At 45.4% G+C, this 15,324-nt stretch overlaps 1 protein-coding gene across 3 annotated transcripts in view; it reads right to left on the minus strand.

Moving 5' to 3' along the window:
• The window catches only part of Scgdelta (sarcoglycan delta), a 179,558-nt gene that overhangs the window by 58,254 nt on the left and 105,980 nt on the right, over nucleotides 1-15,324 (minus strand). Inside the window, exons 1-2 of one of the 3 annotated variants that reach the window (XM_067347984.1) lie at nucleotides 3,126-3,543; nucleotides 985-1,043 (exon numbers count right to left, since the gene is read on the minus strand). Coding sequence is in view for 1 of the 3 variants with exons in the window: in XM_012370815.2 (XP_012226238.1) it covers nucleotides 985-1,043 (59 nt within the window). In the remaining 2 variants the exon portion in view is untranslated. Of the gene's footprint in view, nucleotides 1-984; nucleotides 1,044-3,121; nucleotides 3,544-15,324 lie in introns of those variants that run through there. The other 2 variants (XM_012370980.2, XM_012370815.2) reach the window with 2 other exon arrangements.

A 15,324-nucleotide genomic window follows, 5' to 3' on the forward strand; every position in this document is an offset into this window, starting at 1 on the left:
AATTTCAGTTGATACTATCAAGAATTGGCATTTTTATACTACTTGATATTTTCGTAAGTCAATATCGCAATTCTGGTATGATTGTTCTTGAATTATTTAACAGTGATAATACTTACGCGTTAAAATTGTACTCACTTAAGATTGACAGAAGACGAAATTTTGCCACTTCGGCGATCATCTATTGTTCAAATGTTGTTGAATAAACGATAAATCATTTAATCGTGTAAGTTTTGCGACCGTTCAGACTTTTAACAACGAACGAACGATCGATCCAGTAATTGCTATATCGAATTAACAATGGTGGCTGCTGATTCGCATCAAAAGTCGCTACGTCGCGGCATTTTATCTCGCGTCAGGATACGGATTTTTGTTTTTGCAAAATAGATTACACGACATCGACCTGGCAAGGCCTCAAGCATCGCAGGAATTCACTCAGTAATTTTAGTGTTGACTCTGCGTGCAACTTGCGGGCGATATGCGTCACGAATCGCATTCGACGTGCAGCATCGTCGAGGAAATTACTGAGGTCTGAAATTTATCTCTCGACGTCGGACATTTGGCGTGGTCCACTGACGCGTTGTTCGAGTTACGTCAAGCAATCTTCGCAGCGTTCTATACTTGTCATGTGTTTCGCGGTTAATTATCGAATCTCGAAGAGAAGCGACGTAAGAAATTTATTATTATTATTCGCGACCCATTTGTACATTGCGGTCCAAAAATAATTGTGGATTAATTAACAATTTTCATGTGCCCTCTTTTATACATTCAACATTGACATTTCGTAAATAATTATAAATACCGTAGCAAATTGTGATTCGCAGCTTGAAAAGCTTGTAGCACGGTTTGCTTCAAAAGTATTTTGGTCATCGCGTCGTAACCGTTTTTATCTAAGCGCTTTTTCCTCCTTACAACTTTACTGGAGGTTGCATTTGTTATTTCTTCGGTTTTGTTGCGCTCAATAGCATACATTTTGTTCTCACTCACCTCAATCTGCTGTGCTCCGTGTGCGGCGATTCCTCCGGCGATTTGTAGCTGTTTCCGGTCTGCAACAAAGAATGAGACGCATAATGAAAACCTAGATTCCATAACTATTAGAGAATAAAAGAATGCCGCAAAAATTTTATTCGTATCCGACTTACAATAGCAATCGCAAACTAGAAGTGCAAAATGAGCACATGAGCGCAAAAAAGATTTATCAAAATAAATGAAAGATATGTTAAACTACGAGGAAGATAAAAACAGGAATGAGAAAAGTAATTCATAGATAAATAAATCGAGCAATTTCCTCAACGATTTCTCGTCCGAGTAAAGGATGACGCATTGTTGTTGAAATAACCGAAAGAGCATGCGCTGCTTTTGAAAACGTTCTCCTGCAAGCAATCGTCACTCAGATCAGGTTCTCACTCAGACAACCGGCGATGCTGGAGAGATTAATCTGATCAGCCGAGCTAATCGTCGTTCGCCATGCTGACGTTACTGGATTCTCGGATGCCATCTCGTATTCGCGACACAGCTGTAAACGCCGCGGCGCTTAATTCCATCAGAATGACGACATTCGGGAGTAGGCGAGTAGCGGCGGACGCCGTTGCATCGGCGGTCGCGTCGTTTGCGAAATAACATTCTCGGAAACGAAACGAAGCGAACTCCTGTCGCCGTGAACACGTGCGTCGACCATTAATAAATCGGCCGTAGGAAACAACGCCTGGTTACGACGACGACGGCGTCGTCGTCGACGCCGCGAATTAGTTCGCGAGCAACATATTGCGAAAGCGTGTAACAACTCGTAGAACAAATGGAATCCAAGGGATTTCGCGAAAACGCATCGCGCGGCAACGTAATTAGAATTTATGTCGATTAAAGCAGAGGAAGAAAAAGGACATCGACACGGGAGCAGAGGGGTTTGGCGAGGCCGCCGCGTGAGGCAATGGTAGTATATTTTCATCGAGCAATTCGCGTCATAAATTCCTTCATTACGCGCCGGCGATTCGCGGATATCTCTACGAGCTATCGTCCTGCTTCCCGGAAGGCAAACATTAAAGTACGAGGGCGGCTATGCGTTATCGGCGATGCAATTATGTTTCAGATCGTGCTGCGCATTCGTACCGTCGATTATTACCGGCGCCGTTATTAAGGCGGGAACGATCGACCGTTATGTGAGCTTGATCGGGATTTTCTTCTCGTCCAGCACGATTGCTATCACGTTTCGGGCACCGCGATACTGCAGATTGAGTTTCTCCCTTTTTGCTTCTCATTTTTCGTTTCAATCGAGGGACGGTTAGTCAAACAGCTCGACAAGCTGGAAATGTTATTCTTGCGTAAATTGTGAACGCGGTTACACCGCGACAATCGAATCGCCAGTTATGGAAATTCGTGCATTTGGAAACAATGGTCATTATAAATACCAGGCGGTTGCGGCGCGCGATAGAACCGCGTATCGTAGATGATCATGGTACGAACAATAATGATTATTTCATTTCAATCAACCTGCGGAAATTGAACAGTTCTGGAATCAGAACGAAAGGACGTTCCTACAGCCCGGTCCGGCCGCTCGTTACGCCGCGCCCGATAGGCGTTGATTTAAAACTGCGTCTAATTATATATCGCGTATATATTGCGGCGTTTGCAATCTATCCATTATGGTGGGTTAACGAAGTTGGAAATCAGTTTGAATCGATCCGTTTAAAGTAAATGATTGTCGAACACATTTGACTGCCCGTCGATCCCACAGTGATTTGATCGCTCCGATTATATCGCTACAATCGCGGGCTTTAACATCTGTTGCGTGGCAATGTCATGACGTTACAAGATATTAATCAGCGGAACAATTGAATGTAGATAAATTGTAATCAACCACACGTACATTTCGCCTTAATAAAATATGATACTACAAATGATATTGTGATATTACTAGACACAAATTTCGAACAAACATTTCTCTCCGAGTCTGTACGTTTATCTTTTTAAATGAGTCATTTTATTCGCAAATAATTGCAATATCGTTTAGCATTGACGTTCTTACTACGATCTTCTTCGAAACGGCCAATTTAATTCCTCTTTTCACTGCAACTTCATGCCGCGGTTAATCACGTCGCTCGTCAGTTATCACTCGTTCGCAACTTACCTACCGCACGGACATTTATCTCGTAATCCAGCCCTGAGTAGCAACCGTCTGCTCCTCGTAAGTCTCATCCCGTCCGCAATCTAAGATCAGCACTCAGTCACCGTATATTCTCTCTCCGGCGCTTTTCTCCGTCGCGCGATTCGCACCCGAAGTGAATTCTTCGTCCCATCCATTCGGGGACAGTCAATTTGTCCTTATTTTCTCTCCCGCTCCCGACTTTCACTTCGCTCGAGTTAAGTGTTTTTTTCCTCCTCCTCGCCAACCCTACGCGCACTCCAAAAGCCACCCCTCGGCGAAAGACGCGACGCGACTTTCACTCGATTGTGCTTCGGCCAAGTTGTGCTTGGCCCGAGCGAGTGGCTCTTGGCACGAGAATCACTATCATCCGTTCCCCCCCTCCGGGTGGAAAGCCCGAGACAAGAATGAAGAACAAGAAGAAGACGAGAGCGAGGCGTCTCGCCTTTCCCTCTCTCTATCTCGCAATCTGTCGCCTCTACTCTCCCTCCCAGTCGCGGCCCGTCGGGGACCGGGAAAGCGGAAGGAGAGAACGAAGAATGGGAATGCGCGAGGAGGAAAACAACACGCCATCCACACTGGGTTTCCACTGCCTCTGTACCGAAATACACTGGTCCGTAGGTCCGTGCCTATAGTTCACTCGGGCGACAGAGAATGAAGGAGAGAGAGAGAGAGAGAGAGAGAGAAACGCGACGGGGTTGGACGACTCCGGGTTAAAGTGGCGTCGCGTGTACAACCGCACCGGCGGCGGAATATACGGCACTGCGACAGAGCGGAGGACTACGCGGGAAACTGCCTCCGTCCGCGTACCTTCCTTTCCGTCCTTTCTCATCTCTCACGCCGTCCCGTAGCTGCGTCTCTCTATTTTTCCCCGAGTTCCAAGGGATGGGCGAGCTCCCGCGACTCTCTCACGACTCATCTCTTTTGTCTCCGCCGAGCGCGACGGATTCATTCGTATTAATTATGTAATTCGTCAAGCGTCAAAGAGCATCAACTCATTTTCCATTTCACTTTAATGCTTATGAAAAAGCACACTGTTGCGTACAATAGAGGAAAAGGGAACTCCGCGCTCATTCCGTCTGTTTACCCTTTTTATACGAATAATCCGAATGTTTATACAATTATTATTTCACAAAGATTGCACTTCTCTTTGCTCGTGTGAAATTATTTGAAGATCTCCACCAAGTGTCTCGTTACATTTATCGCGGAGTATCCGAGTAGTCGCGACAAATATAGAGTTCATTATCAACTATGCAAAGCGCGAACACGCAGAACGCGAAAACAAAATTATGCGGCAAAGAATCAACAGCACGTAGCTTCATCGTCTTTAACGCGAATCAGAGGAGAAATTTCTGCAAAGGAAGCGAGCAGACGGAGGGGCGCAACCATCGCGAATAAATATTTGTGTAATGTTGTACGTGCCAATTGGATTTTCGGTGGCAGGCGCGAACGAGAGCGAGGCTCTGTCGACTCCGTAGCTGCGAATTGTCGGCGACGAGCTGTGCGCTCTATACAGAGCGATATGCAGTTGTAAGCGTGGACTTAGGATCGATGTGGAATCAGCCTAATCACCCGGAAGTGTTGCCAATGTCCACCGCTAATCCGATCGCAGATGTTTCACTCCAGCCGGTTATCCCGGCGGCCGTTTCTCTCTCCGTTCCTCTCTCGCATCTCGCCTGGCGCAGACTCGGCGCCCCGCTCGCTCGTGTCCGTTCGCGGTGTTTGTTTGCGGCCGCGTTAGCGGATTCTAATCGCGGTTACTCCGTTCGCGCCCTAAATCTGCCACCGCCACCAAACCGAGTACTTAAATCGAGTGAAACGTACCGTTGTACAGCGCATTTAGGTTAAAGCACCTATTTTCAATTAGGCGCCTCGACCGCTTAGGCCGATATATCTCGCCCGCTCCGGCGGCTCTGAGTCATGAAACTGGCACGGTAAACGGAAATCTCCTTGATTAATCGCATGCACGACTTTTCGCGATTTATCTTGGCGTCTGTTAAATGGCGTGTTTTAATAAATCAGAGACCTTGTGAAAATTCCAAGAAATGTAATGTTAATCGTTTGATTGATACGTAGCACATTTCCAGTTCCGTTTGATATTAATAGTAAATCCATAAAGGACGAATATTGCGTTGGAAATGTGGCGAGCCACAAATGCAGTCTGAAAATGGAAAACGACGTAAGAGCTCAAAATATTTTTGATACTTTTACATTTTTTTGTACAATATGCAATTTTATTATATTTACTCACAGCACTGCTGTTTCTTTTTCATTCGTATATTTGTCATTGCAACATATTTATTTCGCAGAGATTGTTTTAATAAATTTATTTTTTTTTTCTTTTTGAAAACTATGCTTTCATCATCCTCTGTTTTGTCCCATTTTCAGTCCACAGATTTGTTTATCACGCGAGTTACCGTTTCAGCACGACATCCGCGTAAACCGAGAGCAACATCCGTGAAGTCTCAAATACCTCTAACTGACGAGAGAGAGAAAGAGAGAAAGAGAGAGAGAGAGAGAGAGAGAAGAGAGAAGAGGAGAGTAAAGTAGGCGGGATGAAAAGAAGGGAAAAAATGCGTGTAACAGCGAGGTCCATACGTAAAAGTGGCACCGGTAGGATGAAGAGTCGAGGAGGGGAGAAAGAAGGCTCGAACCACGAGCGAACGTGCAGGCGGAAAATATTTTTGAAGCGGAGAACGTGCATGTGCGCGCGCTGGTAAGAGAACCACTCTCTAATTAGCTTGGTATACGAGGTGGCTTTTTGTTTAATTAACACGCTCGTAGTAAACTACCCTTATGCCGCGCGCACGAGTCTCTTTCTACCCGGCGCGGCGCTTTATGTTTTATTTCCCCCCCCCCCCCCCCCATCTTCATTCTTTCGCTCGTGATATACCCGATAGGTATTAGTTTGCTTAAAACACGCGCTCAAGGGTGTCGGGTTTAAAAGAGCGACGTTTCCGGGCCCGGTAGGTGTGTCTCGCCGGCAGTTCTCTATCTCCCTTTTCGTGTCGCTGTATTTTTTCTATTTTTTTTTTTTTTTTTTTTTTTTTTTCCCTTCACTGTCGACCGATGAAAATATCGGACCTCCGGCGTTGTATTTTGACGATCAGCTCTTACCGTCCCTGAATCGTGGCGTTTCAATCTCTGCGCCCGCTCGAGAATGCTGTCGACGATGGGCCGGCGGCTCTCGCACAGCCATTTTAAACTCCTGAATTCCGAAAGAGAAGTAATCTTGTTAATAGAAAGCTGCGAAGAGCTTACTGGCGCTGCGCCCGTCGCTGATTGATTGCTCTACCTTCGCAAAGCCCTTAGACTTGGCCGTTTATTCGATCAGAATGTCGACCCTTTGTTTTCGTTTTGTTATGCTCGAGCGATTCTATTATCTTACAGCCGGATTACATCTTTTCCGGACGCGCGCTTCTCGCGCTACTCGGCGGAAATAAGTCTACGTCGCGAGTACAAACCTCCGCCAAAGGATGAAAGAATAATATTATGACTGAAACATAATGGAGACATCCCATATTCTCGGCCTGTTGTCCCGGCCGTGCGGTGGCAGTTGGTCATAGCACTTCTCCCGGCACTTCCACACGGAATTGAGTGTCTCATAAAATGATGCGACGGTAAGTTGAATTTTATTGGATTCTTATACGAAAGGTGTAACGCGAGTGATTACATTAACGTATTATGTTGATCTGTTCCTTGGAAAATTACGGCAATTTATGCGAGTATTATTCTACGGTCGGCGCAATTAGTATTGCAGCTCGAAAACGCCCACAGCTTGAGATCGAGTCGAGCCACGTGTCGAACAGACTCAGCACGGCATTGAGATACGCGCGAGGGCTACCTCCGCGCACGCTTTCGCAGCAGTCTGGCGACGAAGCACAGCACTCTCGGCTCGGTCTGGTCTGTACGTTAGCTAGTGAACGTTAGCTGCAGGTGGTGCAGCGTATTTATAGCCGCGTCGTGACTCCTCTTCCTCTTCGCCAACAACACGCCGGTTTTCGTGCAACTCCTCACTCCGTGCCTCTTTCCCTTCCGCCTTTCTCTCTCTCTCTCTCTCTCTCCTTCTCCCTTCCTCGCCCGTCGTCCTCATCTCGCACTCTGTCGGCTGTTGCTCGCGAAAATCTACCTAGCCGACGTTAAGCCGGCTGGCACAAACGACGGCTTCCTGTCGGAAGATCCGGACGGACAAGAACGCCGCTGAAAAATGAGTTTAGCTGACGGAATTGGGGAAGCTTCAAAGAGGATTATCTCGAGTCTTGTTCGAATCCGCTGCCACGAGGAGCGGAAATAAACGATCGAGCGACGGCGCGTACGTGCGCCGCGAGAGACGCCGGCTCCACGCTCATCGGAATCCATCGATCGCCGTTACGTGCCGCTCGTACCGTCCCGATGACGGCATGAATTTTTATGCGCGCCGGAAAAATCGTTTTCTGAGTGTTCCTGCATCGGAATATCGATTTCGCCAGTCAGACAGATTTTCCAATCGCTCGCGTGTTGGAGAGTGTATTTTCATGACGCTTTTACGAAAATCACTTGCGAAATGTGACTGCTCTGATTCCCTCACTTCAAATATATATATATATATATATATATATATACGCAGTCTTACTTTGATCAGATCCATTGATGATTTTTACGCCGTAATAGAAGATTGCACGGTAGATCCGTGACACCCTGCGGGGCTCGTTATTAATTGTAATACCCATTCTCATTCTTTCGTCAATGCCGGGGCTCTTTGCGCGAACGCGAGATCAAGATCTCGCACGCTTGCGGAAATAATCGTGATAATCGGGCGGAACGTGCCGCGCAACGGGCGACCCCTAACGACTCACGTATTTACCCCTCTCGTTCGCGAAGGCGGGGTTGCCCGACTAAGTCACAACGGGCGGGTCAACACTTTTACACCCGACTAAGCCCGCCACCATCAGATAACACTTCGCGAGCAACGACGGCCGCGGCAGTCACTTTCAGCCGGCGCTCAAGCGACGCGTATGCCGCCGCACCTAAACGGTTAAAGTCTTGTCCAAACTCGGCGAAACTCGTTTGCTCCGCGGCTGCCGTTATCTCATAGCTGCGATCTCCTCTCAATCTCGAAGCCCGCCTACGACCCGCTGCTTTCTCCCCTTTTTGGCTCCCTATCTCTCCCGGAGAAAGGAAAGAGAAACGGCCCGCAGTCTTTCCAGATTATTTTGATAGCGAAAAAATCACGGGGTTTTAAAGATGTTATGGAATCCCTTTGCTTTCTTGGGACTAGCATAGAGATGTACCGAGGAAATGTTGAGTAATATTTTGCGAGCAGAATTGAGATGTTAGAAACAAATAAGTGCAAAAGTATCCATAAAAATCTATTCATCAAAAAAAAAATCCAAAGCAAATTAATAAAGAATTTTAATCATACAATTTAAATTAAATCACAATGTATACTTTGAAGTTTAGCAGCAAGACAAAAATGTTTCTTTAGGAACAAACACAGTATTAGTTAAAAATTATTAATAATTTCCTTTTTCATCGCAAAGTTTGCATACATGAATGTTAATACCGTTAGGATGTAGAACGTTTCAAGTTTGTGTGCGTGAGGTGTGCGCTTTTTTTCTTTTACTCGGTGTATATATAAACGAAACTTTCGAACCTGCGCGCTCAGCGAAACTTCCGAGCGAAGCAGGGAAAGATCCTCCGCGGCACAAAAGGATACCTGGTTGTTAAACTGGAAGTGACAACGATTTTTCTCGGATACGTCTTCTATAGTGGGACGTGACCCCTTTTAGTCGGCGCGCGAGTCGGGCTATTAAGGAAGGATGATCGATGATTTGCGCCATCCATTACAGCCAGGGACTGGGAATGTAACCCATGAGCGTTATTTGCACGCTTCTGATTTTTTTTACGATGTATCATAAACGAGGGAATATTGAAGATAGATGCTACTTCGCGCCCGCCACTTAATTTTCAAGGAAATTAGATATTTTAAATTTTAGCGTTTTGCCAAAGCGTACGCTAGCCTCAATCCATTTTGGATATATTTCCATAATGCAAGGTAGAATGATAAATCAGCAGAATAAATTGTACTGTCAAAACTTTTGTGAGCAGCTAAATCACGGGAAAAGTGATAAAAATGTACACCAAACAGCGTTACAGTTATGAATAATTCTCTTTAAGCATATACGCGATTATCGCGCCCTTTCGACCGTGGCGTGCGATTGGATCGTTAGAGGGTAATCATCGATGATTCGTCGTAACGGCACGGCTCCCTTGAGATTACTTCGCGCTGAATATGCAATTAATGTGTGAGAATATGTCCGTGCAATATATCGGAAATACATCAACAACTTATCACTTAATATAAGAAAAACCTCTCAGCTGAAAGAATCCCTAATATTGAATGCAAAGTAATTAGAAAAAAATAATAAATACAACAAAACTTCAGATTGCTAAAAGGAAAATATAGAAGAGAAGACTTTCAATCGCAAATGCAATTTTCGTTTCTTTCATATTTCAGCTAATATGTGTTATCGATTTAGCTTGAATCTTACTGTTAGTTATACTAGCTTAATGAGAGCGGTACAAGATCACGGCAGTTGGCCATAAAGGGTTAATAGTCCAAACGATATCACTGCATTTTCCAAAAAGCGTTTCCGAACGAAAGCATTAGAGCCATTCGTGCTAACAGAGTCCGGGGATGCGCGGAAACTCTCGCTGCAGCAACAGCAATTCTACGCAAACTTGCGGGACGTTGTTTACCTCTCGTAACGTAAACTCGACTTCTAATAACACAAACTTAATTCCACTGGGCAATGCCTATCGACCGGGACTGTTATTACAGGATAATGACGGACATAATACCGGCAGTGTCCGCAGGGTATCCTCACACCGGATTCGCAAGCAATATAGGATAGCGCGCAAAACACATCCCGCGCGTGTCGGGGCGACGACGGGCGGCTGCGGTGGAGGATCAACGGGGAATAAGAGGGACATTGCTAGAGGTACGAGCCACATAATCAAGCCACGTCACAATGGTATGCCGCTTATACGTACGTGCGTTCCCGCCGTATTGACGCCTCGCGCCACTGAATGGCAGATACCGACGCGTCGGTTGCCAGGATATAGGATACCCAATACAGGGATCCCCCACGCAGCTGATCATTGCCATGCTGCGCCCACGGCAAAGAGCGGACGACACCGTCTCTGCGGAGAATCTAACTCTCGATTTGATTTCGACGTTATTGCGAGCGCCGCTCACCGGTGTATTGCAAAGACACATGATTAGACACACTCGTGTTCTGTTCGCGTTGTACTCGAACGTCCAATTCTCGCACCGATGATACGGGAGACACTTCGGGCGCTCTGAACGCATTTCCATTATCCGCCTGCGCGCTACGATATGTTTAGAATTAACCCCATTTTAATTATCACTTTGCGAAGAGCCATCGTTTATAGCGAATTTTCGAAATTTTTACTTCAAGTTTATCTAAACAATTGTGATTTGAGATCTGAAGATTGACTGAAAAAACGAGAGGGATTTATTTGCATTCTCAGAGCTAACGAGGCTTTTTTCATTTTTAATGTCAAGTATTTCTCTGCTTTCTGCGGTAATAATTTTTTCAAATTGTAGAATATTCTTAATACATAAATCATGAATTCTTGTGGGCAAATAAATATGTAAAGAGGGCACGTGTATCTTTTCAGTCTAGTTTCATAGAACAGCAGAGAAGAAAATCGCGCCTTATCGTGCCGCAAAACGGATAACACCAAACGGAAGGGTTTCCTTAAGCGGAGGAAATACGATCACGCCGCACACGCGGAGTAGCATTCACGGCGAGTCACGTGGCGAAATTCGAGGAGAGACAATTCGTTCCGATAAAACTGAATTGCGTAAGTAGTCTTGAGCAACGCGTCTTACCCTTTCAATGCGCTTAGACCTTTGCCGACATGTGAGAGAGTCGAGGGTATGTAGACGAAGGGAAGAAGAATAGAATAAAGAGAAAGCGCGGTACAAAGAGCACGCGATAAGAAAGGAAAGGAGAGAGAAGTGTGATGGCGGAAGAGAAAGGACGGAGAGAGAAAGTAGGGTCGACTGTAAAAGCAACAGGTGCCGACGTCTAGCTAGCAAGCAGCTCTCGCAAGCCCCACACCACGTCCCTGCTCTCGTTTCTACCCTTTCTCGCTCTCCCTCTCTCTTTCTCTCTCTCTCTCTCTCTCTCTCTCTCTCTCTCTCACTCTTCCATCTTCGACTCCCGCGCATCCGTCTCTTTCCCTTCCTCGTCCTCCTTCTCACCCTCTCGCATCTCTACTCTCGCGACTCTACCCTCGAGCAGATCCCAGCGAGATAGCAAAAATGTTTAATGGGGTGAACTCGCCGGAAAATACCAGGCGACCCGCGTCTCCTCGTAGCACCACCCTGAAAATGTCGTTTTCCTCGATCAGTTTCGCATTAACGTCCCGAGCCTGCTTATCGAGGGCCTTTTCGTGTTTAGTGAGGATCTTCCTTTAAAGGGCGGTATCTCGAGCGTCGTGAATTCCTACCGCCGAGATCGGCGCCCGCTGCATTGCGGTAATTCTTGCACCGTGCTTGCATCGCGAGCTCCGCGAAAACGTGCGGCTTGACATTTTCCCTTGAAAAGATAGAAATGAACGAGCAAGCGCACGGCGAATGGATCTCTCGTGTTTCTTTTAAATTTACCCTTTCACATTTCCCCACACATTTTCCACTTAATAACGTTTTAAATGTTAGTACTTTAGATTGGTGTCATAAGTGAAATCCTTATCCTATTTTGAATAAAATGTATTTTTTCAATTAATTGACGCGAAAAAGAAAAATCATTATTAAATATTTCTCTCGGTGATTGCCTGTGGAATTTTCGTGTTAATTTTAGTGTCGGAGATATATCCGGTACCGTAATAATTGAGAAACAAAATTTGCGTAGCGACAAGACGTCTTTCTTTCTCGTGGAGGATCCCGCAATAAATGCCGAGGGAACAAATGCAGCAATAAATGTTAAAGAGATCTCACTCGTCCCGAGAATGCGGCTTTAAAGCGAAGAAAGCTCCCACGGGTCTGTCCGTGAAAGAATTCCGAGAGAGATCGAGATTACTTGGGAGGGTACAGAACTTTTGATGGGAATAAATGAAACGCATTAATAAGGCCGTGAGTATTTCGTGCGGGTCTCCCCGTAATAAAATTTATACGATGTTTAAAAAATCGCGGCTCTCCAATCTGCCGACTCGCACCCGCGTTTATATTTGATTCTTATTAATGTCGGGATCGCCCGACAAAGGCTTGACGATAAGAAAAAAAAGAACCGATCGCTGCCGGCGATGGAGTGGCAATCAGCAGCAGATCTTCACCGAGGTGCTGTAATTGTGCATTTTTCTAAAACGCTAATAATATGCACACTATTTTATTATTATCATCTTGATAGTATTTCAATGGATCCAATTAATTAATGAGAAAATTGATAATCACGGGATCAATTATATCGCGAAATTATTATATGCAACCGAGTGTATAGAATGTACTAAGCTTAATGAAATGACGTAAATCCGTCGTTAAATTAATTTACCACCAATCATACAATTTTGAATTTATATCCAGACCCGGCGCGCAGCGGCGCTCGAAAACTCACATGATTTATTGGAGATTTACTTTCGATCGACGTGAACGGTCGGCCGTACTTTACCAATACAATTTAGTCAGAAATATAATTTATGGTTAAATAATCAAATCATCCCCCTAAATGCTTGCCGGCGTTACTAAATAAAATGTGCGACGTAACTCCATAATTTTGTCGATTTCCTTTGTTGCGAGGTGAATTTACAGCGGTAATGCAAAATGTATACGTACGTTTATCCGCGCGTGTGTATTCGCGCGCTCATACGTCGACCATTAAGTACGAGAAGTGTGCGAATCGTGCTTTAGCCTGCGATTTTTATACATGGCTCGGATATTTTTCTTCCAGCATTTACACCAAGCCGGGCAGCACGTTCTTTCGCGTGTATACGCCGTGTACATCAGGAAAGTGCGCCGGCGAACCGAATGGAGCTTGAGCCACGTGCAAACCTTCAGCCACGAAGCAAGGAGATAGCTGGCCGCGTCCGCCGGTGATTCGAATTTGGAGCAGCGGACTTTATCGTTGCTCCGCAACCGCACGAAACGTTGTCTGGCCCGCCATCGCGTATTAAACATTACCAAGGGGTCGTTTTACGATCCCTTGAACATATCGTATTAATGTCGCTCTCCGTGCGGTTGCGCGCGCTGCGGCTTTACGTTGCTCGCTTCCAATTTAATGCGTCTGCCGCGAGAGCTTGCCATTGTACTGCATATGGAGTGGCTCACTTCGCCGGCGTTTCAATGAATACGATTACGAATACATGCGACAATGTTCTTGACAGACGTCTGTCGAATTGAGCAATTCTCTTTCATAGCTCGTATCGCTGTTGTGCGAGACATGAATCTTTACAATTATTTTGTTAAGCTTTCGCGCGGATGTGAGCGGGGAAATTACTCTCACCTTTCCCCATTCGCGTGAGAATGTTAATGACAGATTACAGAAATTACTAATCGGTTGATAAAAGAGTGCTCTTCCTTGAAATTTTCTACTTATCTTTTTCGTGAAATTTCTTTGCGAGAACAGGTAATTACACGATAAATTTTTCGTTGCTCCCTTTCCACTAAACCCGGTCGTTACAGAAAAAACAGCCGCTGTTGCTTCTTGCAGTTACTCCGCACCGCAAGAACGGAATAGAGGCGTCGTCGTAAAGAAGCGCCGATGAAGGGGAACTCTCACTTCCTATGCTAATGCCGAGGGCGAGGTCTCTGCTGTGTTCATAAAGACGACGGCGCACCTCCGCGCGAAATAAGACCATTGCAGCTGCAACACGGAGAAAAGGTAGAAGAAGAGAAGAAGGGAGGGGTTCTTATGCCTCGGGCATCTGCCACCACTGCATTCGATATGCGATATTTTGTTCGACGAGCCATGCTGCTTGAGCACAATCGACGCAACGCGAGAAAGCCTGATCCTCGATCCAAGTTAATATTCTACAAATCTGTGAGTTAACAATATTTTCCGCTTATTGTTGCGACTGAAATCAGCATAATTGTCCATCTACTAAAAAAAAAAAAATACAAGACGTGTGAAATGGCTTCGCTTTTAACTATCCAACTGGGCATCAAGCTCAAATATCATGTAAAAGTGGAGTTAAAATATATTTACCTATGAAATTTTGCTCTAAGCACATTGTCAGTTTACATGCATGATGTTCGGAAGAAAATATTAGAGGCGATGTCGCATTCCATTATAATATTGACGGATCAAGGCAACCCCAAATGCTCTTTCATTCGACGAATAACCGCCAAACTGGTACAACTATCGCACCATATAAATGGGATAATGTATATCAACGTAACAATATGGTAATTGTACACGACAATGCAGTAAAATTCACGTTCACATAAACACACAGCATTTGGATTTATCGAACGTATGACAAATGAATGCATTGTCTGCAGCCAACACCATCCACTATAATGCGTTTTAGTTTGCGGCGTCATGTATGATACGCCAAACTAATTGAAGGCTTATTTTTGTCGTAATTAATACGGCACTATAGTAACGATAATGACGACAAAATGCGATAATCGCGACATCGGCGTCGCCAAATCGCACGTCAAATATTCGCATTGTATCTTTCCGCGTTTCCTACAGTTTCGATCATGCGAATTCAAGCGAAGTGCAACAAGGCAGCCGTACCGAATCCCTCGGCGATGTTACGTGTCTGATTTAATGTTTGGGGACTCGATGTCGCGGGCTAGTGTTTCGGTAAACGTTTTATCCGCGGCGGTTTGACGCTGATAGGATTTCCGACTGACTTTCTCTCGCGCGCGCGTGTGTACACGGCTCCCACCAAGAGAATTCGCAGAACCGAGATGGAAAAGCGGAGTTTAGATTAGAGGCGGGACATGAAAACGTTCCTCCTCGGACGAGCTTTCTCCGCGAAACGTGCGAGAAGGAAAAAAGAGGAGCGTCCGATCGTGGCCGATCTCTCCGATTAACTCGGGATCGAGAAAAATAATGAGTTTTCACAAGCATTAAAGACATAGCGCATCGATGTGGAAGGTAGAATGCAGATAATAGAAAACGTACAAGATCGTAACAATGGCACGAACCGCTACACATTACACGATAATTTATCGC

This window comes from Linepithema humile, chromosome 1 (assembly GCF_040581485.1).
Source record: "Linepithema humile isolate Giens D197 chromosome 1, Lhum_UNIL_v1.0, whole genome shotgun sequence".
Classification (NCBI taxonomy): Eukaryota; Metazoa; Arthropoda; class Insecta; order Hymenoptera; family Formicidae; genus Linepithema; species Linepithema humile.